This window comes from Microtus oregoni, unplaced genomic scaffold (genome assembly GCF_018167655.1).
Source record: "Microtus oregoni isolate MIOR12 unplaced genomic scaffold, Mior012 001003F_ref0000481, whole genome shotgun sequence".
Taxonomy (NCBI): Eukaryota; Metazoa; Chordata; class Mammalia; order Rodentia; family Cricetidae; genus Microtus; species Microtus oregoni.
The window spans coordinates 1,216-23,962 of NW_024545150.1; the positions used below are offsets into that span (position 1 = coordinate 1,216).

The 22,747-nt window shown below is 39.5% G+C and overlaps 1 protein-coding gene across 2 annotated transcripts; it reads right to left on the bottom strand.

Moving 5' to 3' along the window:
* Positions 1-1,064: 1,064 nt before the first annotated feature.
* On the bottom strand, positions 1,065-22,030 carry LOC121445819 (phosphorylase b kinase regulatory subunit alpha, skeletal muscle isoform-like). Of its 2 annotated transcripts, XM_041647955.1 has the most exons (8): positions 21,933-22,030; positions 18,967-19,082; positions 18,640-18,678; positions 15,331-15,381; positions 9,568-9,738; positions 6,614-6,667; positions 2,918-3,118; positions 1,065-2,200 (listed from the first exon to the last, which is right to left on the bottom strand). In XM_041647955.1, exons 1-8 carry the CDS (start codon positions 22,009-22,011, stop codon positions 2,027-2,029), a joined length of 885 nt encoding a protein of 294 aa, XP_041503889.1. In that variant the 5' UTR covers positions 22,012-22,030; the 3' UTR covers positions 1,065-2,026. The 2 variants fall into 2 exon arrangements, with proteins under 2 accessions (XP_041503889.1, XP_041503890.1); XM_041647956.1 differs by lacking the exon at positions 18,640-18,678.
* Between the last annotated feature and the right edge of the window lie 717 nt (positions 22,031-22,747).

Below are 22,747 nucleotides of genomic sequence, written 5' to 3' on the forward strand. Positions count from 1 at the left end.
TTCCCAGGACATGAAGAGCTACATAGAAAAACCCTGTCTCGAAAAAATAAGAACAAAAGAAAAAAAGAACAAAATACCAGTAATGTTTTCTGGAAAGTTACTTTAGAAATTAAATGCCACTGCCTGGGCTTTCCATCAACAGACAAGTCAGAAACTCCAGAGAACTGCAGGCATTGGAGTCAGTTCAAGAAAAGAGGTCCAGGAAGGAGCGGCAGTTCCCACAAGCAGTGCTGGGTGTGTTTCCCGTGACTAGGGTACTTATAGGCTGTGAAGAGACAAACAGGTTGTATGTTCTCCTCAAAAGTGACCGGAAAACCATGCACTCAGAAAGCTATTCACTGTGTGTTCCCATGGCTGTGAGAGGGGAAAGGGGGCCACCCTGCCTTTGCTTCTACCACCCGTTTGCTAGCTCACTGCATTTGGACAGTGTGCCTGGAAGACTGTTCCCGATTCTGTGACTGTTTTGAGTTCACTAGCCCCATCATACTCATTACTGTTCTGGGAGAAAACCCTTAAAACTCTGAGGGAAAGAGGAGTCGAGTAGAAACAAGGAAAACAAAGAAAACCTCTGCTAAGCCAGGCTACCTATACATGGGACCAGAGAATGGGATGGAAGGTATATTTTTGCGATCCTTTGTGTGTCAATCTGAGGCCAGCTGCATAGCTCCCATGCTTTAAAATGTTTCAAGACAGGGTCTCATACTGAGGCTTGCCTGGAGCTTGCTTTGTAGCCCAGGCTGGCTTTGAACTCACGATCCTCCTGCTTCAGCCTCTCAAGTTCTCAGATTAGCAATGAGTATGACCAGGCTTGGTTTGCAATGTTACCCACATGGTTATTCAATCCATTAAATGTAGAGATGGACAGACACACTCAAAATACAATTATTTAACCATTACAAACACACAGAAATATGTATAAGAATAGATATTTGGCCACAGATACCAAGATTAAAGGATATAAGTAGTATAACTGAGAAGTGAAAACAAACATAGGTGAAAGAATTGAAGAACAGATATGGGATAGGAGGGAGATGAGAAGGAGAGATTTGAGTGTGGCGGGGGTGTGAATAGGTGAGGTGGAGAACAAAAGAACAGGAAAGAGGTGCTCCGACTGGACTGCTGGGTTTCTCTTTGCTCAAGGCTTCAGTTATTCTCTGTGTTGTATGTGGGCTGTGCTCCAGCAAGGATTAACCTACTTGCCTCTGGTGGTCTCTTGACTCCCTGTGTGTAAAGCACCACCTGCATAACCTCCCCTTTCCCTTCCTCTCTGGAATTGGGCTCCTGGCTCCATTTTTTTCTGGGTTATTCCATGTGTCCTCAAATATGTGCCTGGTAGCATCAGTCCTCATAAAATGTGACTTCAAGTATTAACATAGAAATCCTTAAACTTACATGTGAGCTTACACTTTTTAATATTTCACCACAGAGCAGGCAACATGGGCAGATATAGAAAGGTCAACATCAAAAGGCAATATTTGACAAAGAAACTATTTCACCACTCAAAATGAATCAGCCTTCGAGTGAAGAAGGAAGCCATGATCTGGTGTTGGTGTTTCTTAAGGCACTTAAAATAGACATTTCAAAATTACAGCAGTATAAAATCCAACAATTTAGCATCTACTCTCTTGAAATAATGACCCAATTAAGACCTACCACTCATATACACAAAAAAGAAAGGAAGCCCAGAAATAAGAATAAGGTCTTCAGAATAACTTATTAATACCTGTTCCTCAAAAGGAGTTAGAAAACAAAGCTGGTAACAGTTCTACAGAGTAAAAACACATGCAGACATTTCTGAACCATAAAAGAAGCAAGGATAGTGATTGTAGACCCAGTTGAACCTTTACACTGGAGTGAGTCTCCAAGTGAGGGTTCTTTTCTTCAAAAGTAGTGAGATTATCAGCAAAGTTCTCTCTTCTTGGGAGGGATGGAGAGTGGTCAGGTGTTAACATTTCAGTTCCATGCACAATCAACCAACACAGGGACCAGATGCTGAAAGGATTCCAGCAGCCAGAACCCACAGCCCTCACTGCATGGCACAGAGGCTGTGTGGCAGAAACTCCTGCACGTAGGTAGCAGCTGCCTTGGAGAGGTAGGTCATTGTGCCAAATCTGCCACTGGGTGCGCTGTCATACAGAAGAGTACAGATGCCAGATGCAGGATCCTTTGCCAACATGACGTCATCTGCGCCAAGGGTTTTCTATTTGGTTTTAAAAGATGGGAAAACAGTGGGAAGAAAAGGTTACCAATCCTACCAAGCCAAACTCTGATGAATACACCTCAGAGCTTCCTTCCCATTGCCTATTCTTTGGCTGTATAAGCAGAGGGGGCTTAGGGTTATGAAGGATGGATATGAATTTCTACACATGGCATTTGCCACTAGACTCTAAATTATTTTAATTACTACTTAGAATTTTCTATTATAAAGCACTTTTGAAAATTAAATATCAATAATTGATTAAATGATTTATGTCTGTTAATAACAGAAATAATGTTAACACTTGGAGATAACCCAGTAGAACTACACCGGGACTTCCACCTTCTAGTACTGCTGATTTTGGCTTGTATTCCTCCATATAGTATTTGGTTCTATTTCTTTCTAAACCACCTGAATTCACAAACACTGTAGACATTCTAAATCTCAAGTCTATGTCTAAAATGGTTTATATTTTCTCATATATGGCCTGATAACATCCCAGAACACTTAAAACTAGGACTGTTTAGAAAATTTTGGATACTTTTGTCTTCTTTCACAGTGGGTAAGAGAAGGAAACATTTGTTGTATGTTCTGGGTATCATGTAGCCCAATCTTGTCTTGAACTCACTATGTAGCTGAGGCTGGCCTTGAACTGCCAATCCTCCTGCCTGCAACTCCCAGATGCTGTGACTGCAGTGTGCATCACATTAGGCAGCCTACCTGTTCTTGAAGGAACAAGTCATTGGCAATGTGTACTATTTTTTCCACAGCAATGATGCTTCCGATGCTATGAATTTCAATATCTGCCAGCATGGTAAGGACAAGGATAGCTTCAACCAGAAGCTGGCGGTACTCTGGTTGAGGTACACGATTCAGGACAGACTCCACATGGACAGAGAATTTAATCTCGCCTGGGGTCATCTGTGATAGAAAAAGTGAAAATCAATTTCTAGAAAACCTTTTCTTTGAAAAGCAGTAAAAAGTCCGGGTAACTGCAGCCCTTTAATGAAATGGTGTAAATTGGCACAATCTGGTAATGTATAACAAGAGTCATAAAAGTATCAATGCCAAAAAAAAGTATCAATGCCCTCTAACCCAGAATATCATTTATGGGAGTTTGTCCTAAGGAAATAATCCAGAGAAGAAAAAGCTCCATGTGTACTAATGTTTATGGTAGCATCAGTCACACATGTGAAACTTGACATAACCTAAACATGGCAATAAATACATAAATTATGACATACTATAGTAACTTCATGAGGCTTTATGAAGCTATTTATGACACTAAATCTATGACCCAGAGAGAAAGCACTGAAGTCAAACTTGAAATGATATGTGTGTGTGTGTGTGTGTGTGTGTGTGTGTATAATGAGTAGAATTATGTGAAGTAGCTACAGACTGTTAGAATAAAACGGACCTTAAGAAATGCAGTTATGGGGCTGGAGAGATGACTCAGTGGTTAAGAGAGCACTGATTGCTCTTCCAGAGAGCCTGAGTTCAATTCCATCAACCATTTCAGGTGGCTTACAACTCCATCTGACTTCCACAGGGACCAGGCATGCATGTGGTGCACATACCTACATGCAGGCAAAACCCTCATGCACATTTTAAAAATTTAAAAAATTTTAACTGCAGTTATTTTGGGGTAAAGTAGATGGAGAAATGCTTTTTGGTAAAATTGTATTGTTTATATTCTATAGAAGCAAGTATATTTGGAGTCTAAAGACAGGTTAAAAACTTGTATCAGGAGCAAATGACTTTGCATATCTTGGAAATCTCTAAGCTTGTTTCCTTATCTATAAACTTTCTGAGAAAGACATTCTCTTCTTAGGTGTCTTACAAAATTGAACTGAAAAATCAAATTAAATAATGTGAAAGTTCTTTGAAGACTCCTAAAGGTATTAGGTTTACATTTTTACAATTAATATTTCAACACTGTTTAAATGCACAGAATACACCTGTTTACGCAGGCAGTGTGGCATTCTTTATTACACAAACGGCTTGTATGCAACAGTAGAGGTCTAAGACATTACACTAGCATTCAGTCCTGGCACATCCAGCTGATACTGGCACCACCACCAGTTTTTGAGAATTTTATATTTTCTAAACTTACTAGTCCTAGCTTGTTAGTACAAAATACCAAAACATCTGATAACCAGTGTCTGTGTTTCATGGCAATGTCTTCCAACCATGATTATTTATCAGTGTTAGTCTATAGATTAAAAAATTACAAATGCTCAAGTTTCCTCTCTGGAAACTCTAATTCACTAAGTTGGGAAAGAAAGTTACTCTAATACAGAGGTTCTCAACCTGTGGGTAGTGACCTTGGGGAGGGCTCTGTTGTGGAATATTACTTTAACTATGTGAAGGTGTGTTATATTTGTTTATGCTGCATTTAACAGTGTAAAGATGTATTGCTTTGCCTGCCCAAGGCATCTGATTGGTCTAATAAAAAGCTGAACAGTCAATAGCTAGGCAGAAGAGAGACAGACAGGACTGGCAGGCAGAGAGAATAAGTAGGAGGAGAGATCTAGGCTGGAGAGGGAGAGAGAGGAGGAAGAGAAAGGAGGAAAGAGAGAGAGGGAGGAGGGAGTGGGAGGACGGAGACGGAGGAGGGAAGAAGGAGAGGGAGAGGGAGGATGGAGAAGGGAGAGGGAGGAGGGAGTGGGAGGACGGAGACGGAGGAGGAAAGAAGGAGAGGGAGGATGGAGACGGGAGAGGGAGGAGGGAGTGGGAGGACGGAGATGGAGGAGGAAAGAAGAGGGAGAGGGAGGATAGAGGAGGGAGAGGAAAGTAGGGAAAGAATGAGAATTATGGAGAAAGAGAGGGAGACATCAGGGCCACCCAGTCAGACATCACCAGCCAGCCAGATGCAGAAGCATGGAAAGTAGGGCATACAGAATGAAAGAAAGGTAAAAAGCCCTGAGGCAAAACACAGATGAAGAGAAACAGGTTATTACAAGAGCTAGTGGGACAAGCATAAACTAAGGCTTTAGCATTCATACTTAATAATAAGTCTCCATGCCATGACTTGGGGGCTGGCAGTCCAAGAAAGTCTACTACAGGGGTCACATAACAGATATTTACATTATAATTCATAACTAACAAAATAACAATTATGAAATAGCAACAAAAATGATTTTATGGTTGGGGGTCACCACAACATGAGGAACTGTATTAAAGGGTGGTAGCATTAGGAAGGTTGAGAACCACTGCTCTAAAATATGATTAGATGTCAATATCAGCACAGGTCTACAAGTATCCTATTGGAGAAAGGTTGGGGTGAAATAGATGAGACAATATAGGAAGCCATTCATTCTTATGTTTGTAGCCTTTTTGCCTTCTCCAACTTCCAGTCTCACGTAGAAAAAACTTAGTCACTGCAAAAAGCTATTCTTATTAATAAAACAAATAATTATCCATGTTTATGGTGTGTATGTGTCTGTTATATACATGTATGTAGGTGGGTAAATGTGGAAGCCAGAAGCTGACATGAGATGCTTTTCTTAATTGTTTTCCATCTTTTTTTTTGAGGCAGGGTCTCTCACTGAACCTGGAGTATTCCATTTCAGCTAGACTAACTGGCCAGCAAGCACCTGCAATGCACCTGTCACTACATCTGAGTTGGCATTACAGGCTTGCACAGCCATGCCCATTTTTATTTTACATGGGTGCTGGGGATGCAAACTCAAGTCCTCATGCTCGCTCAGCAAAACTAGAACCATATTATTATTGTCTAATATTCCCATTCCATTTTTACCTCCTTCATGCATTTTATAGTCAATTGACTGCAGCATGAGTAGTAACCCAGAAACAGATACTGGGATTCAAGCTGAAGATCAGAAAAGCAAAGCAGCCAGCCACTAGAGAGATCTTACCTCTACCAAGGCTCAGACAAAGGGGTGATCCTGCAGTGCTCTAGACCACAATGCTCAGACTCCACTGAGTTCCTGTGTCTTCCCCTTTATATTCCTCTCTCTGCCCAGCCATATTGCTCCTTTCTCCACCCCCTTAGTGCTGGGATTAAAGGTGTGCGATCCCAAATGCTGTGTGAGCTCTGTTTCTCTTTTAGATAGATTCAATCTCATATAGCCCAGGGTGACCTTGACACAGAGATCCCTGTGTCTATCTCCCAAGTCCTGGGATTAAAAGTGTGCGCCACTACTGCCTGGCCTGTATGGCTCACTAGTATGACTGCTTTGCCCTCTGATCTTCAGGCAAGCTTTATTTATTAAAACACAAATAATATACCACTATAATTGATTCATAAAAGGATAAGTCTGTTTCTTTGACAACTAACTGATATATTTAGTTTCAATAATATAAATTCAATAAATATCAATTTCATAATTGATAACTGAAATATTTCAGACAGGCGAGCTTTCCATCATGTATATGTAAAGGACAGAATCTTACCTCCCTTGTGGTTGAAGAAGGAAGAACAAAACCTTCCACAGAAAGTCCATGACACTGCAAGGTAGAAAAACATGTTATGACCAGAGATGAAGTAAGAGCTGGGAGGCAAGAAGGAGAGACTTCATATTAATAAGGTTATGATTTGAGCAACCACAGGCCAGCTGGAGGTCCTGTAGTCCATGTGCCCAAGAATGGGTTCATGATTTCTAAGTGCCAAGATTTAGGATGGGACTACCATAGTTCATCCTCTTCTTAGGGTAGTGGAGTGGGCAGGGTCAATCTTTCTGGGATAGACTAGACACCAGATTCAGAGACCACCTAGAAGAGTATCATGCAGGTCCCAGAGTCATTACCAGGAGGCCTTCAAGGCCTGGCAAGATGACTTGACAGATAAAAAGTCCTTGCCAACAGCCAAGCAAGTCCAATAAAAAGAGATTACTCCCATAATCCCAAGCAAGGGAGGAAAGGGAGAACCTACTCCACAAAGTTGTACTCTGACCTTCACATGTATGCTATGGTATGTGCTTCCTACCATAGTGTGCGTACGCACATGCACGATCATGTACACACACACACACACACACACACACACACACACACACACACTTTTAAGAAAGCAGATAGGCCTTCAAGAGACTGAGGCTGCCGGACATGACTCACAGTAGATATTAATGTACGTGAGCCATTTCTACTTGTTGTAGTTGAGTCCCTTCTTAATGCTCTTATCCTGTCCTATTCTTCCGCCACTTTTTAACATTTTAAATACATTATTTACTGTTTATTACTTATTATAAGTAATATAAGTTTCACAAGAACAGAAATTATTGGCTATTTAGACTTTTCTCATAGGAACACCTACAACAGAGTCTGGAATTCAGTAGGTGCTCAATAAATGCTATTATCATCATTATTATTATTTGAGACGTGGTTACAAGTCACCTAATCTGTCTCAAATTCACTATGTGGCTGAGGTTGACCTTGAACACTGAAGTCCTGCCTTCATTTCCCTAGTGCCTTCAAGTACGTGTGTGAAGCACCATACCTGAATCAACAGATACATTCAAATTCTTTACTCTATTAATCACATACTTTAAATTCCAAAAATGCCGAAACACTATATAAAGCAACCACATATGAGTGACAGGTTTATTGGCTCTTTTGGACAATTACATGCAATATTCCATACTCAAGTAATCTCTGTACAGACAATTAGTAGCTTTGAAACATGTTAGAATTATTGTAACATTCATGCCTGGAAAGGCATGTGTTCTATCTCTTACTTTAAGACCCTAAGTCTGGGGGGCTGGAGAGAGTGGTTAAGAGCACTGACTGCTCTTCCAGAGGACCTGAGTTCAATTCCCAGCAACCACATGATGGCTCACAACCATCCATAATGAGATCTAGTGCCCTCTTCTGGCCTGCAGGCATACATGTAGACAGAACACTGTATACTAAATAAATAAATAAACTTAAAAAAAAAAGACCCTAAGTCTGGGTTTTGATTTTGGTAAAATAAATAAATGAATGAATGAATGAGTATGGTAGTTCACAACTGTAATCCCAGCAGTCAGAAGGTAAAGGCAGGGCATCTGTTCAAGGTCATCCTTGGTTACAATGAGACCAGCCTGAGATATATGAGACTCATCTCAGACGAGAAAAACCAATCTGTATTTGTATAAATGAGACCAATCAATGAACTTAATGGTCTTCCTGGCCGTCTCCTATCACTACCATAATGACGTGATATGCCCTTACAAGTCGTTTATAAAGTATGCTTTAGAAACAGGAACAAATATTAATCACACCAAGAGTTTTATTTAGGCCTGGAGTGGTGGTGCATGCCAGCAATCCTAGGACTCCAGGAAGCTAAGGTGGGAGGATCTTGATTTGGAGGCCAGCCTGGACAATAACAAAGCCCTGTCTCCAAATAAATAAATCAGAGCTGGAGAGTTGGCTCAAAGGTTAAGAGCACTTACTACTTTTGCAGAAGACTCAAGTTCAGTCTCCAGTACCCACATGATGGCTCACAACCAACTTCCTCTAAGTCTAGTTCCAAAGGACCCAATGACATCTTCTGTCCTCTGTTGGTACCACATATGCACACACACATGAATGCATGTATGTATGTATGTGTGTGTATACACACACATATATAAAATGATTAAATATAAAAAATTAACAATAAAACAAGAGTGTTCTTTAACTGCTAGTATCATTGCAGCTTTTTATTACTTTAGTGGTTTTCATCTAAGAAAAAATATCAGTAAGAGCAACTTCTGCAAACTCCCCATATACTTCACTGTTTTGTTTGTTTGTTGTTTTCCTTGTCGAGACAGGATTTCTCGAAGATCAACTTGCCTCTGCCTCCGGAGTATTGGGACTAAAGGCGTGTGCCACCATTCTTGCTTCCACCTACTTTTGGTAGTGACAATGGATATGAACAGCTTAGAGCTGCAAATAACATTTCCACTCTCATAATAACAACAAAGAAAGCGAGCCACAGCATCACATTATTGACTGGCAGCAAATACAGTGCAAAATCTCACAGTGCTCAACTATGACCCCAAACAGAGAGGTTCTGATTTTTAAAACCTTATTCAGAAACAATACCCCCAGGTGATGGTGACTCATACCTTTAATCCCAGCACTCGGGAGGCAGAGACAGGTGAATTTCTGTGAGTTTGAGGTCAGCCTGGTCTACAAGAGGTAGTTCCAGGACAGGTTCTAAAGCTACAGAAAAGCCCTGTCTCAAAAATACCAGAAAGGGGAAAGAAAACAAAAGAAAAAGAAAAAATACTACTGCAACAATAAGAACAATAGAGTAAATTATTAATAATGCCACAGTGATCAATCAATTTTTCCTGTTTTTGTCATGTAATGGTTATGCCACATGTCAGCAAGACAGATTCATGATTTTAAGAGGGGAATAAAGAACAACACTGTGTTACACTCACTTTTTGCAAAATTTTCCATACTTTTTGATAAAATCCGATTGGTACTCTATTTAGTGCTCCATCTAGTCTTCTCCGCCGTTGCCATTGACCTTGACGACTATCTTTAGATGTCTGTTGACCATCCACAGTAAAAAAGGATCCACTACTTGCAGCAATACAGGCTGCAGGTGACTTGGGAGAAGAAAAAAAGTAAATCCAAAGTGATCACTGCCCCTATGATCAAGTATCATAACAGTTATATTTTAAATTGAAAACCTGCACGCTCTAACATATAGCAAAGAGAATAGTAAATACTCTATAAAACGAGAAAGCCAAAGTAACGATGTGACTACAGCTTGCAGGGTTGTAACATTGTATAAACATTTAAAATTATTTCATTTATTTGTTGAGATTATAGTATAATTACTTCATTCCCCCCTTCCATTTTCTCCTTTCAAAGCCTCCCATATGTCCCTCTTTGCTTCCTTTTCAAATTGGTGGCCTCTTTTTAATTGTCATCATATACATATATGTATTCTAAATATAAAATACAACCTGCTCTAGAACTCTCAACACAGGAACCTAAAATGGCTGAGAGACCCTTAAGGAAATGTTCAACATCCTTAGTCATAAGAGAAATGCAAATCAAAACAACTCTGAGATTCCATCTTACGCCTGTAAGAATGACCAAGATCAAAAACACTGATGACAACTTATGCTGGAGAGGTTGTGGGGAAAAGGGAACACTTCTGCATTGCTGGTGGGAATGCAAGCTGGTACAGCCCCTTTGGATATCAGTGTGGCAATTTCTCAGAAAATTAGGAAACAACCTTCCTCAAGACCCAGTAATACCACTTTTGGGTATATACCCAAAGGATGCTCAATCGTGCCACAAGGACATGTGCTCAACTATGTTCATAGCAGCTTTGTTTGTCATAGCCAGAACCAGGAAATAACCTAAATGCCCCTCGACTGAAGAATGGATAAGGAAAGTGTGCCACGTTTACACAATGGAGTACTACACAGCAGAAAAAAATAATGACAGCTTGAATTTTGCAGGCAAATGGATGGATCTAGAAAACATCATTTTGGGTGAGGTAACTCAGACACAGAAAGACAATTATCACATGTACTCACTCCTAAGTGGTTTTTAAACATAAATAGAAAAAAACCCAGCCCACAAATCACAATCCCTTAGAGAACCTAGACAACAATGAGAACCCTAAGAGAGACATACATGGATCTAATCTACATGGGAAGTAGTAAAAGACAAGATCTCCTGAGTAAATTGGGAGCATGGGGACCTTGGAGAGGGTTGCAGGGGAGGGGAGAAGTAAAGGGAGCAGAGAAAAATGCATAGTTCAACAAAATCAATAAAAAATACAACCTATTCAGTCTGTATAATGTTACTCGAATGTATGTTTTTAGGGCTGACCATTTGATAGTGGATAATTAATTGTTGTGCTCTTCCCTGGGGAAATGTACAATCATTTTATAAAGTACTCTGGTGATTCAGAGTAGCAATGATAAAAATACCAATAATACAGGACATTGTCTGTTTATCGGCTTTAATCTAACTTCTATCTGTCTATGACTTTTAACATAAGTCTCTGTATGCTACTTTTCTATTGCTATGATAAAACACTGTGACCATGGCAACTTATAAAAGTAAGCATTTAATTGGGCTCCGGTTCCAGAGGGTTAAGAGTCCACGATGGACGACAGTGAAGGCACTAAAAGTTCCGAGAGCATTAGAAGGGAGAGAAATTGTGTTTGAAACAAATGGTGCTAAATAAGTGGCCATCCACATGCTAAAGAATGAAGCTGCACGCTTTTGCACACCGTATGCAAATATGAGAGCCCAAAGGAATTGTTTGGGGGAAAAAAGACAAAGAGCCCTGAGACAAATAAAACCACAAAAAGGAAAATCAAAACAAGCAAAAGGCGAGTAAGACAAAATCCCCACACCAAACAAAACATTACATCTACAGAAAAATAAAACACCAAAAACTCAAAACCAAAAAATTCATGGAGTACATTTATGTTGCCATGGGGCCTGCCCTTGAGAGTGGTTAAAAATAGAGTCAACAAGGCAGACCAGAACACAGGAATGTTGTTCTGGCAAGTCATTTTTACAGGTCTGGCACTTGGGCTGCAGTGTGGAAATGTGGCCTTTGGGAGGGATTATGTCAACACTGCAGTTTATGTCCAACATCTGCTTTCCTCCTGGGAGTCTGGAGTTTGGGGATATGCCGGACAGAGGCTGTTTTCATGACCAGTCCCAAACAAAGAGCCTGGGTTCTGCGCTGGGTCTTTAGCTATTCTGCTCACAGCACTGCACTTACGCTGTGACAGGGCACTGGAGGGGTTGTAATGCATCCTCTATGGCTCTGCTGTGGGAGCGCTCTAGAATCTTGTGTGGTTTTCCATGGGCTTCACCCAGTGTACCTTTTCTTTTGCTGATTTTGCTTATCCTTTTGATGTACTAATCATACCTTTATGATTATGTGATTAATTCTGTGACTCCTAGTAAATTACTGAGGCTGGAGATGGTCTTAGGGAGTTCCCCCTCCTAATACAATCATAGCCCCAAATGTAAGGGCTAAAGCTATTTTAATAAAATTGTTAAAATATAGTGTATAGTCCAAAACAGCATTAAATTTTTGTGGCATTGATTTAGACAACAATTTCTTAGATGTGAATGACATAAGAAAAAATAGAAAATGGAAGTTAAAACAGAAGACTTTAGTTCTTCAAAGAACATAAATAGAAATGTAAAGGAAATCCACAGAAAGAGAAAATATATGCAAATCACATATTCTATAAGGATGCTGCATTTAGAATATAAAAAGAATCCTTGTAACCCAAAAATGTAAAAAGCCCAATTTAAAATGGTTAAGGAATCAGGGAAATGCAAATTAAAACTACTTTGACATTCTGAGTCACTGGCTAATTGACTATCATTAAGAAAACAGAGTCTGATGATGGTGGTGGCGCACACCTTCAATCCTAGCACTGGAGAGGTAGAGGTAGGTGGATCTCTGTGAGTTCGAGGCTAATCTGGTTTATAAAGTGAGGGCAGCCAGGAATATACAGACAAACCCTGTCTCAAAAAAAAAAAAATGTTCGAACGAATGAATAAATAAATAAATAAATTCTGGCAAGGATCTGGTGGGGGAAGGGGAGCCTTTATTGACTGTAGGTACTTTGGAAATCCTTGTGGCAGCTTCTCAAAAGATGACAAAAGACAACTGCCATTTAACACAGCTATACCATTTCTGAGCATCTAACCAAAGGATTCTACATCCCACCATAAACTTGTACAGTCATGTTTATTGCTAGTCTAGCCACCACAGCAGGGTAACGGGATGAGTGAATAATGAAAATGGAACATACACACAATGGAACTTTACTGCAAAGAAAAATGAATTATGAAAATTTGTAGGAAATATATATGACTGGAAATTATTGAGGTAACCCAAACTCAGAAATACAAATGCTGCATGTCCTCTCTTATATGCGTCTATCCTATCTATCCATTAGTGTTTATATATGTATATATGTGAATGTAAGTACTTTTGTTAGGTATTTTTTTTTCACAGCGACAGGAAACATAACTATACTCTGAGAGAAATGAAAATACACAGATTTGGTTAATTTTGTGTCAACTCAACACAAGATAGAGTCATTCAGGAAGGAGCCTTAATTAAAAAAATGCTTTCATAAAATTAGGCTATAGGAGCCGGGCGATGGTGGCGCACGCCTTTAATCCCAGCACTCGGGAGGCAGAGGCAGGCGGATCTCTGTGAGTTCGAGACCAGCCTGGTCTACAGAGCTAGTTCCAGGACAGGCTCCAAAGCCACAGAGAAACCCTGTCTCGAAAAACCAAAAAAAAAAAAAAAAAATTAGGCTATAGGAAAGCCTATAATGCATTTTCTTAATTAGGGATTGAGGGAGGGCCCAGCCCATTGGGGGTGGTGCGAGCCCTGGGCAGGTGGTCCTCAACTATGTAAGAAAGCAGGGTGAACACTCCATGGGAAGAAAGCCAGTAAGCAGTGCTCTTTCTTCCCTGGCCTCTACAGCAGCTTCTGCTTCCAGGTGCCTGCTGTGTTTGAAATCTTGCCCTAACTTCCCTCAAGGAAGGACTGTGATTGAATTGTGATGCAAATTTAAATAATCCTCTCTAAATCGCTTTTGGGCATGGTGTTTTATCACAGCAATAAATACCCTAAGACACATACCTACCTAAAAATCTGTACATAAAGGTTAATAGCAACACTGTGCATAAAACCATTCAGATACCCATCAACTGATGAGCAAACAGATAAAGAGAATGTGGTGTAACAATACAATGATTATCATTCTGCAATAAAAATGAATAAAATAGCAATATTTATAACAATATAAAGAACCCTGAAAAATTATGCTAAATAAAAGAGGAAATTCATTGGTTAAAGTGATTATTTGACAGATTAGATTCAGAAATAAACACAAAATAAAGGATTATAGAAATACTTTCCAAGAAAATAACTTCTCTTTTTAAATTTCCAAATCCATTAATGCTGTCATCATTAACATGGAAATCACAGAGCTGGCAAACTCCTCCTTATTTAATGCTGGGTATTTGCTTAAAGTTACTCAAAATAGTATTTTCAATAGATCTCTTCTAAATTTCTTCAGTTTGGGAGAAATTAAATCATAACTTGTTATAATTTAAACCAGACAAATGTAGATGATAAAAGTACCTTATATGTACAAGAAAATGTCATAATCAAATTCATTATTTCATAGCTTATGTTCTAATAAAGTAGAAAAAACAAAAATCAAAAAATTTGTTTAGAAAAGAATCTTCCTAAATTGTGCGCTTCGTCGAGTCATTTCCATTTTGTTCAATGCTATATCTCCAGTGTATGACATAAAGTTGGCATTTAGTTCACATTTACTAAGTAAATTACTTCTTAGAGTAACTTTGAAATTTAAAAGTGCATCAGGACCCCTAAAGAGCGGATTAGAACAGACTGCTGGGGCTTAGCCCAGTCTTTCTAGTTCACTATCACTAGGATACAGACCAAAATTTGGTTTTACTTTCTTTTTTGAAAATTAATTATTTTTAATAAAACAATCTTTTCTCATTTTATATACCAATCCCAGTTCCCACTCTCTCCTCTCCTCCAGCTCTTCCACCTTCCCTCCACGCCCCCCCCATCCACTCCTCAGAGAGGGTAAGGCTTCCCATGGGAGTCAACAAAGTCTAGCACATCGTTTTGAGACAGGGTTTTTTCAAATACATTACAAACTGATGTTGATGTTGTCTAGTCCACTGTCTGATGCACACTTTCATCAGTTCAAAGAATGAATATATACATAACAAAACTTTTTAATTGATTATTTTTCTGAAATAAAAAAGAGGTTGGAGTTGAACTCCCTTTCCTACCTTATCAGGAAAGAAATAGACTGCTCCCTTTTATATGGAATTGATCTATAGTCATGTTAGTTCAAGATCAATTTGTTTTCAATTATTGATTTTTTAGTTTTAGATTTATTTTATGTGTATGAATCATACCACAGGAGTACCTGAAAGTTAAAGATGGCTGTGAACCACCATGGGGTTCTGAGAATGGAACCCAGGACTTCTGCAAGAGCAACATGTGTTCTTAACCACTGAGCCATTCCTTCAGTCCCTAATTTGTTTTTTTGTATATACTCAAATACTTTCTTATGATCCATATAACAGCATATCAAAGCACTTGTGGATGTAACATGACATAACAAAAGATTAGTTACCAGAAAGGACGGTGACATCAAATCTACACCAGAGGGATGACCACCACTGGTCTATAAAAGAAATTGAGAAAATAAAAAATTTAAAGAGAGAGGCAAGGCAATAATTATTTGTTTAAAAAATTATTAATATTATTAAACTACAGACAATTTAAGTAATTATCCAGCATGTTATAAAAGAGCCAATAAAATATGTTTACTTCAAATGCCATGGCAAAGAATAAAATAAGTAAAAACTACCCTGAAATATCTTCACCTATAAATTAAGAGTACTGGGAATTGGCAGAAAAAAAAATACAAAATACCAGATGGGCAGGTAAGGATGAAAAACAATGCTATAAAATAAGAAAGTAATGACAATCTAGTCTCTCTGTCCTCTATATTATCGCCCTAACAATTTGGGCCCCTTTGAAGGCCTATAGGTAGTAAATATGTAGGAGAAAACCCTCAAGTAGCTGGAAAGGTCAAGTTTACCATCATTTTCATCTAGCTGGCATCACGGACTTTTGAGTTCCAATCACATAAAGAATTTATAATAATACTGGACATCTATAAAAACTATAATGTGAGCTGGGTGTGATGTTACATGCCCTTAATTCTAAAACTTTGGAGGCAGAGGTAGGAAGCCAGCCTGGTCTACAGAGTTTATTCCAGGACAGCCAGGCTACATAGAGAGACCTTGTCACAAGAAAACAAAACAAACCCCCAAACTATTGTCACTGTCAACCCAAACTAGGATCACTAACTAATCACATCGATGAAGAACTTTTCAGCACTAAAGCTGACCTTTCCACTCTCAAATAGGAAAAAATTCAGGTAATTAAAATTTCCTGGCAAAAACTGTAACATGAACACTTGTTAAAAACAGAGTAGCTCCTTTTTTCTTTTAAGCTATTTTTGATATTTTTATTTTATGAGTATGAATGTATTTCACATACATGTATGTCTGTGTACCACATGCATACAGTGCCCATAGAGGCCAGAAAAAGGTGCCAGCTTCTCGGAGGCTGGAGTAACAGACTGTAAGATACTATATGGGTGTTGGGAATTGAACCCAGGTTCTCTGGATGAGCAGCCAGTGCTCCTAACTACTGAGCCATCTCTCCAGACCATCTTCTTATTACAATCGTTCCTTGTATAAAATATGAACGCCAGAGGATATTTAAGAAAAGTACTCAAGTTTTCTTCAAAAGTAGGCTTCAAGCACTGGCATATTCTCCTGAATGACTTCAGGGCCCCCTTTTAAAAGAAACAAAATATCTGTTTTGCCTCTTCTATCCAGGATATTTTTAATGTGTAGGCTGCTATAATTCCACTTTGAAAGCAGAAGGGGTTTTAAGTCTTTCTTAAGAAGTGCTATTAATAAGTACAGAAATAATCTCTGCAAGTATAGTCTTTAGGTCATAGGCCCTAGGAGAGAACTTACTACCGTCATCCGTCTAAATGGACATAGCATCAGACTACCCCCTAAGTGCTCATGTTCATTCCAAGATTAGTGCAAGAAGCTTCTTTTTACAGTAGGTGGTGGTTAATATAGAGACCCACATCTGGGTCTCATGAAGAGAATAAGAGACTGTGGAGTGCTCAGCCCTGAATGGGACATCTATATTATATATACACTCTCAAGACTCAGGGATCACTGCAGAAGAGAGAGTGGAAAGATTAAAGAACACCGTGGAACAGTGCTTTCCAGAACTGGCACAGCTGTTGCACACATGAACTCATACCATGCATAAAATCAAGTCTGCCAAAATCTAAGCGTGGAAAGGGAGGGGCTCAGAAACTCCACTCTCAGATGGGCTATCGGGAGTTGATGGCTGCTGGGGGAAGAAACATCAGTTCCCTTTATGGATGGGGCCCCTAAAAGGCTGCTCATGCTTCAGTAGACAGCCATACAACCCCCCGCCCCACTAGCAGTACTCAGTGGACTCAATGGGTTTGAAAAACATAGTACATGAAGTTGTGAGAGGAGAGTGGAGGGGCACATGGAGAAGGTGGAAGGGAAGGACTGAGGATCAGACTTGATCAAATGTACTTACTATATGCACGTGCAAAATTCTCAAATGGTAAAAAAGTAGCGCTACTAGAAGGGATTAAATTAGCACCTTCTCAACTTGGACATCTTAAAATACTATGATTTCCCAGAATTTTAAAAGCTATTAGGTATTTCTTTGACTAATGCACTAAGTCATTCAGTGTTTCCTACAGTGAAAGGCCATATCGTTTGGTGACTCCTATTGATTCCTAGTCCTGTGCAGCTGTTCCTCCTCTTCATATGTATGTATCATTTAATGGTTCTCTCCTATAGTAGTTAGAAAGCCTATTTTGTGTTAAAATCTCATAAAACCATCCTGTCATTTATTTTTATGGTGTTTGGGATGAAACCCAGGGCTTTGCACATGTTAACCCCGCCAAAAGAGATTAAAAACAAAGCCTTCATCTAATCTGGTATCCTCTCTAGTACCTTTTTTTTTGAGACATTGTTTCTCTGTGTAGCCCAGGCTGTCCTGGAACTCTCTCTTTGTAGGCCAGACTGGCCTTGAACTCAAGAGATTCACCTGCCTCTGCCTCCTGACTACTTGGGGTAAAGGCGTGCACCACCTGTAACTAATATATTTTTAAAATTTATGTGTATGCATGTTTTACCTGCATGTACATATTGTAGTATTATGTGTTCCTGATGCCTATAGAGCCAGAAGAGGACACCTGATATTTTGAACTACAGTTAATGACAGGTGTGAGCCACCATGGATGTACTGAGAACTGAACCTGGCAGCAAGTATTCTTACCCACTAAGACATCTTTCTGGCCCCCATTTTTAAAAAGATTTATTTGTGTTTTATGCATATGAGTATTTTGTCTGTATATACATTTGTGTACCATGTGCATGCAGTGGAAGACAGCACCAAAACTCCTGGAACTGGAGTTACAGACTGTTGCGAGCCAGTATGTGGGTGCTAAGAAAGAAAACCAGGTTCTCTGCAAGAGCAACCAGTGCTCCTAATTGCTGATCTATTTCTCCAACTAGCTATTCTTAAAAGCAGGAAGTCTATCACTTTTATAAAGAAAATACATTATAAATTACACATTACTTGTAATAAGGGAACCCAGGGTTTCTTGTTATCTGTTGCCAGCGACAATTCCTCCAAAAATTAAGTCATTTGATCCAGAAAAAGGGGAAAGCTATCTAGAAATAGTAGCTATGAGGGAGATTCCATGGCTTGTTATTACTTGTGGAAAGCTCATAATCATGCATGCTATATGGAATTGAAGGCTGCTTGAAATATGTTTAAAAAGTCTTTGTCGTTTCACCTGACTCTCAGTAGAGACAGACAGTCTACGAAATTCCACCTGAAAAATAAATGGTTCAAGTTACACCGAGGATATGAAACTAAATAAATTATTCTAACAAAGTTTGATTCTAAAATAATGTTTTGGTTTTGATTTTGTTTTTGGACAGCCTCTCCAGGATTCTGGACAGGCCTCCATCTTGCTTTCTAGCTGAGGCTGTCGCACCTTGACCTCTTGCTCCTCCAACTTCTATGCCCTGCATGTGGGGTTATAGGCATGCACCATCACACCCAGCTAAGAATATTATTAATTATGATTACATCAATATTTTTTCAGGTTATATATTACCTGCTTTATCTCACTTTTTAACTGCATGATTCCAGTTCGTTCTGTTTTTGTTGCTCCAACAGCACCGATCTCATGGATGGAAATAGCAGGACTCACATTTGAATCAATGGGACGAACTGTACAGAATGAGAGATAAAAAAGAACCTGTCTAATTTTCTCTGCCATGTTAAAAAGACTTACATGTGCATCTTTCTTTTGTTTTTAACCTAAAAAATCCTAGTGCAACCTTGCTGTTTCAGTGTAGTTCTTGGACCAGTACCATTAGCACCACAGGTCCCATATCCGGCCTACTAATTCAGAGTCTGCATTTTAGAAATACTTCCTGCCTGAGGAATATTATTTTCTAACTTAAAAATTTTATTTTCATTATTCTTATTTGTGTGTTGTATTTGTGTGTGTGCACGCATGCACATGCATGTATATACATAAATGTATGCCACATATGTGCAGAAGAGGGAGTTGGATTCCGTGGCTGGAGTTAAAGGCAGCTGTGAGCTGCTGTACACAAGTGTTGGGAACTGAACTTGGATCCTCTAGATGAGCAGTAAGTACTTGTAGCCACTGTGCTGTCTCTTCAGCTCCTATACTTTCTAACTTTTGTGGCGAGTGGAGGAACTCCTAAGTGAACGTGTGCTGTTGACACTGGCATGGCAAGTATTTCAATACCTTAGCCCCATGGGTGTGAAGTGTTAAAGCATTCCCCAGGTGAGGTTTAGAGGGACAGAAAAGTCCTCCTTGGTGATCTGAATGTGACTATCGATAGTGTTTGCAGAAAATGTCCACCTTAGTTTTTTTTTTCCCAGATGTTTACAGCCTTAAGACTGTTCCTATGGAGATTTAGCTAGACCCGCCTCCTTGTTCAGTTGTATGCAATAACCACACCTCTCGATTCAACTGTATATAGTAAATATAATGAGCTTTGGGGATGCTGTGGTTTCTCCGTCAGAGTCCAATCCACTGCTTTCGGCTTTTCTGTGTCTGTGTGTCTGTACATATTTGTCTTTTCTTCACTACCTCATCACCCCAGTCAGATATGTCCCTGGTAGCCATGCAAGGACACAACAGACTTCAAAAACAAAACATGCTGAAGTCTGGCCATCCTGTCTTGAAAAAATAACTCAACATTAATGATTAAATATAGGAGATGATAATCCTTTTTTTTTTTGTTTGTTTGTTTTTGGTTTTTTGAGACAGGGTTTCTCTGTGGCTTTGGAGCCTGTCCTGGAACTAGCTCTATAGACCAGGCTGGTCTCGACTCACAGAGATCCGCCTGCCTCTGCCTCCTGAGTGCTGGGATTAAAGGCGTGCACCACCACCGCCCGGTTTATGGCTCAGCCGTTAAAGGCTAGGCTCACAACCAAAAATGATAATCCTTTTTTTTTAAAAAAAAAACTTTGTTAGGTTCTTGTTATCCTTCTTTAAAAGAATAATGCTTCAAAAACCCAAAGTACACACTGGTTTTGATTTAGTACCTACAGCATGTACTAAAGCAAAGCTTGTACCCTCAGTGATATATAAAATTAAAACCTGTTAATAAAAATGTAAAAAGTGCATATGAAGATTAGCTTGTAAAAGACTCTTAGAGATATTAGAATTTAAGGTTGAAAGGATATAGTGGATATGTTGCGACTGCAAACATACACGTACATTATCAGTTTTACTGAATTACTGCCAATTTGAATATAAAAAAGATTAAGAATGGATTTTTAGTTGTCTTCCTGACTTACGATAATGAAAGGTAATTTAATACATAGTTAAAAAGAAACACGAGGGATGGCCCAGCAGGTGCAAGCACTCGCTACAAAGTCTGATGACCTGAGTTCAATTCGTGGGACATACATGGTGGAAGGAGAGAACCGACTCCTGCAAGTTGTCCTCTGGCCTCCATACATGTGCTGTGGCACCCCTCCCCCAATACACACAGACAGACAATAAATAAGCAAGCGCAAATAAAAATTTTAATGAAACATGACAGCTATTAGTTTACTTAGTTGTCATATCATTTAAGGAAAAAGAAGTTACACATATGCTTGTATTTCCAAATCTTCTGTAAAAAGTGTGTGTGTGTGTGTGTGTGTGTGTGTGTGAGAGAGAGAGAGAGAGAGAGAGAGAGCGAGAGAGAGAGAGAGAGAGAGAGAGAGAGAGAGAGAGAGAGAGAGAGAGAGCGCAAACATGTTGCTCATGGTGTGCATGTGGAGGGCAGAGTAGAACCTTAAGTGTTGGACCCTGACTTCAACCTTGTTTCAGACAGAGCCTCTCCTATTCAATGATACATATGCCAGGCTAGCTGGCCACAAGCTTCTGAGATTCTCCTGTCTCTGCCTCCCATCTCCCCTGGTTAGCTTTGTTTTGTTAATTTAACAGAAACTGGAGTCATCTGAGAGGAGGGAACCTCAATTGAAATAATGCTTTCAACAGACTGTCTATTGGGCATTTTCCTGATTAGTGATGTAAGAAGGCCCAGGATATTGTGGAAAGGTGGTATAAAGAACTGACTAAGTGAGCCATGAGGAGCAAGTCAGTGAGTATCATTCCTCCATGGCCTCCACTTCAGTTCCTGAAGTGCATGGAAGCCAAATAAACGTATTCTTCTGCAAGTTGCTTTTGGTCATGGTGTTTACCACACTGCTATAGGCAGACTAGGATAAGGGTGAGCTAGGATTACAGACACAAGCTACTGAGCCCAGCTTTTGGAGAAGTGATAGATCCAAACTCAGATCATCAAGTGTGTGTGGCAAGCACTTTACCCATTGAGCCATTTCCCCAGTCCAAAATCTTTTCTTAAATTGAATTTGTCTTTTAGTTTGCAAATCTTGTTCCAAAAGATAGCTTTGCTTTTAAATGTTTTATCCATTTAAGTTTTATTTATTTGGGAGCCAAGATACCCTCTGTTAGAAGGAAAACATCCTAAAATGGAAAATTAAAATGAAGTACCCTGAAGTGTAAATTCAGCGCTTGGGTCTTACCACTTCGTTCCACTCCAAACTCTTTGCCACTGAGGATGTGGTGCAGGAGGTTCTTCATGGCAGAAGGACTCAGATTCATCAGGCCCTCTGTGGCTTCTTCAGCTAATGAACAGAAATGCATGCAGAGGAATTCTAGTTTGCCCACCATATCCTCCTTACTTCCCATTCTCTCCTTGAAACAGGATCTCAATATGCAACCTAGGGTAATTTTTTTTTTCCTCAAGACATAGTTTCTCTGTATGTCATAGTTCTCTGTATATCCTAGCTGTCCTGGAACTCACTTTCTAGACCAGGTGACCTTGAACTCACAGAGATCTTCCTGCCTCCGTCTCCTAAGTGCTGGGAATAAAGGTGTGCTCCACCACTGCCTGGCCCAACTGAGGCTAGTATTAAACTTGTCATCCTCCTGCCTCAGTCTATAACGTGATAGAATTGCAGGCACATGTGACCACACTTGGTCTCTCACTTGGATGTGCCCTTTCCTCTCCTCTTAGATGGGGATTAGACCCTCTATTTCCTTTAATAGGATTTCTAAGTCACTCACTTTAGAAGATGCAGTTACAGAATAAATTTCTAACAACATAAATTGGCTATTCATACAGCACCACATTTTAATTATTTAAGAACTGACTACCTAGATTTTAGATTAGGTTGCCCACTAATTTCTTCTTCATCATATTACAACATTTCTGGGAAACGCCATACAGTTTTTATATGAGGGTGAGAAGAATGAAGGCTATCAAGAGGAATGGAAGACATTCAGAGAAAAGCAATGAATGTATATGCACACACAGTTAAACTGAAAATTTCTCAGT

What these genes read in the sequence shown, in the direction of transcription:
- LOC121445819 (XM_041647955.1), bottom strand. Translation starts at nt 22,011, where the DNA reads ATGAATCTGAGTCCTTCTGCCATGAAGAACCTCCTGCACCACATCCTC. An exon ending in CTGTCTCTACTGAGAGTCAG is followed by an intron (nt 15,382 to 18,639) that starts GTGAAACGACAA and finishes TTTCTTTTATAG; the next exon opens with ACCAGTGGTGGTCATCCCTC. An exon ending in ACTTGTTCCTTCAAGAACAG is followed by an intron (nt 2,201 to 2,917) that starts GTAGGCTGCCTA and finishes AAAACCAAATAG; the next exon opens with AAAACCCTTGGCGCAGATGA.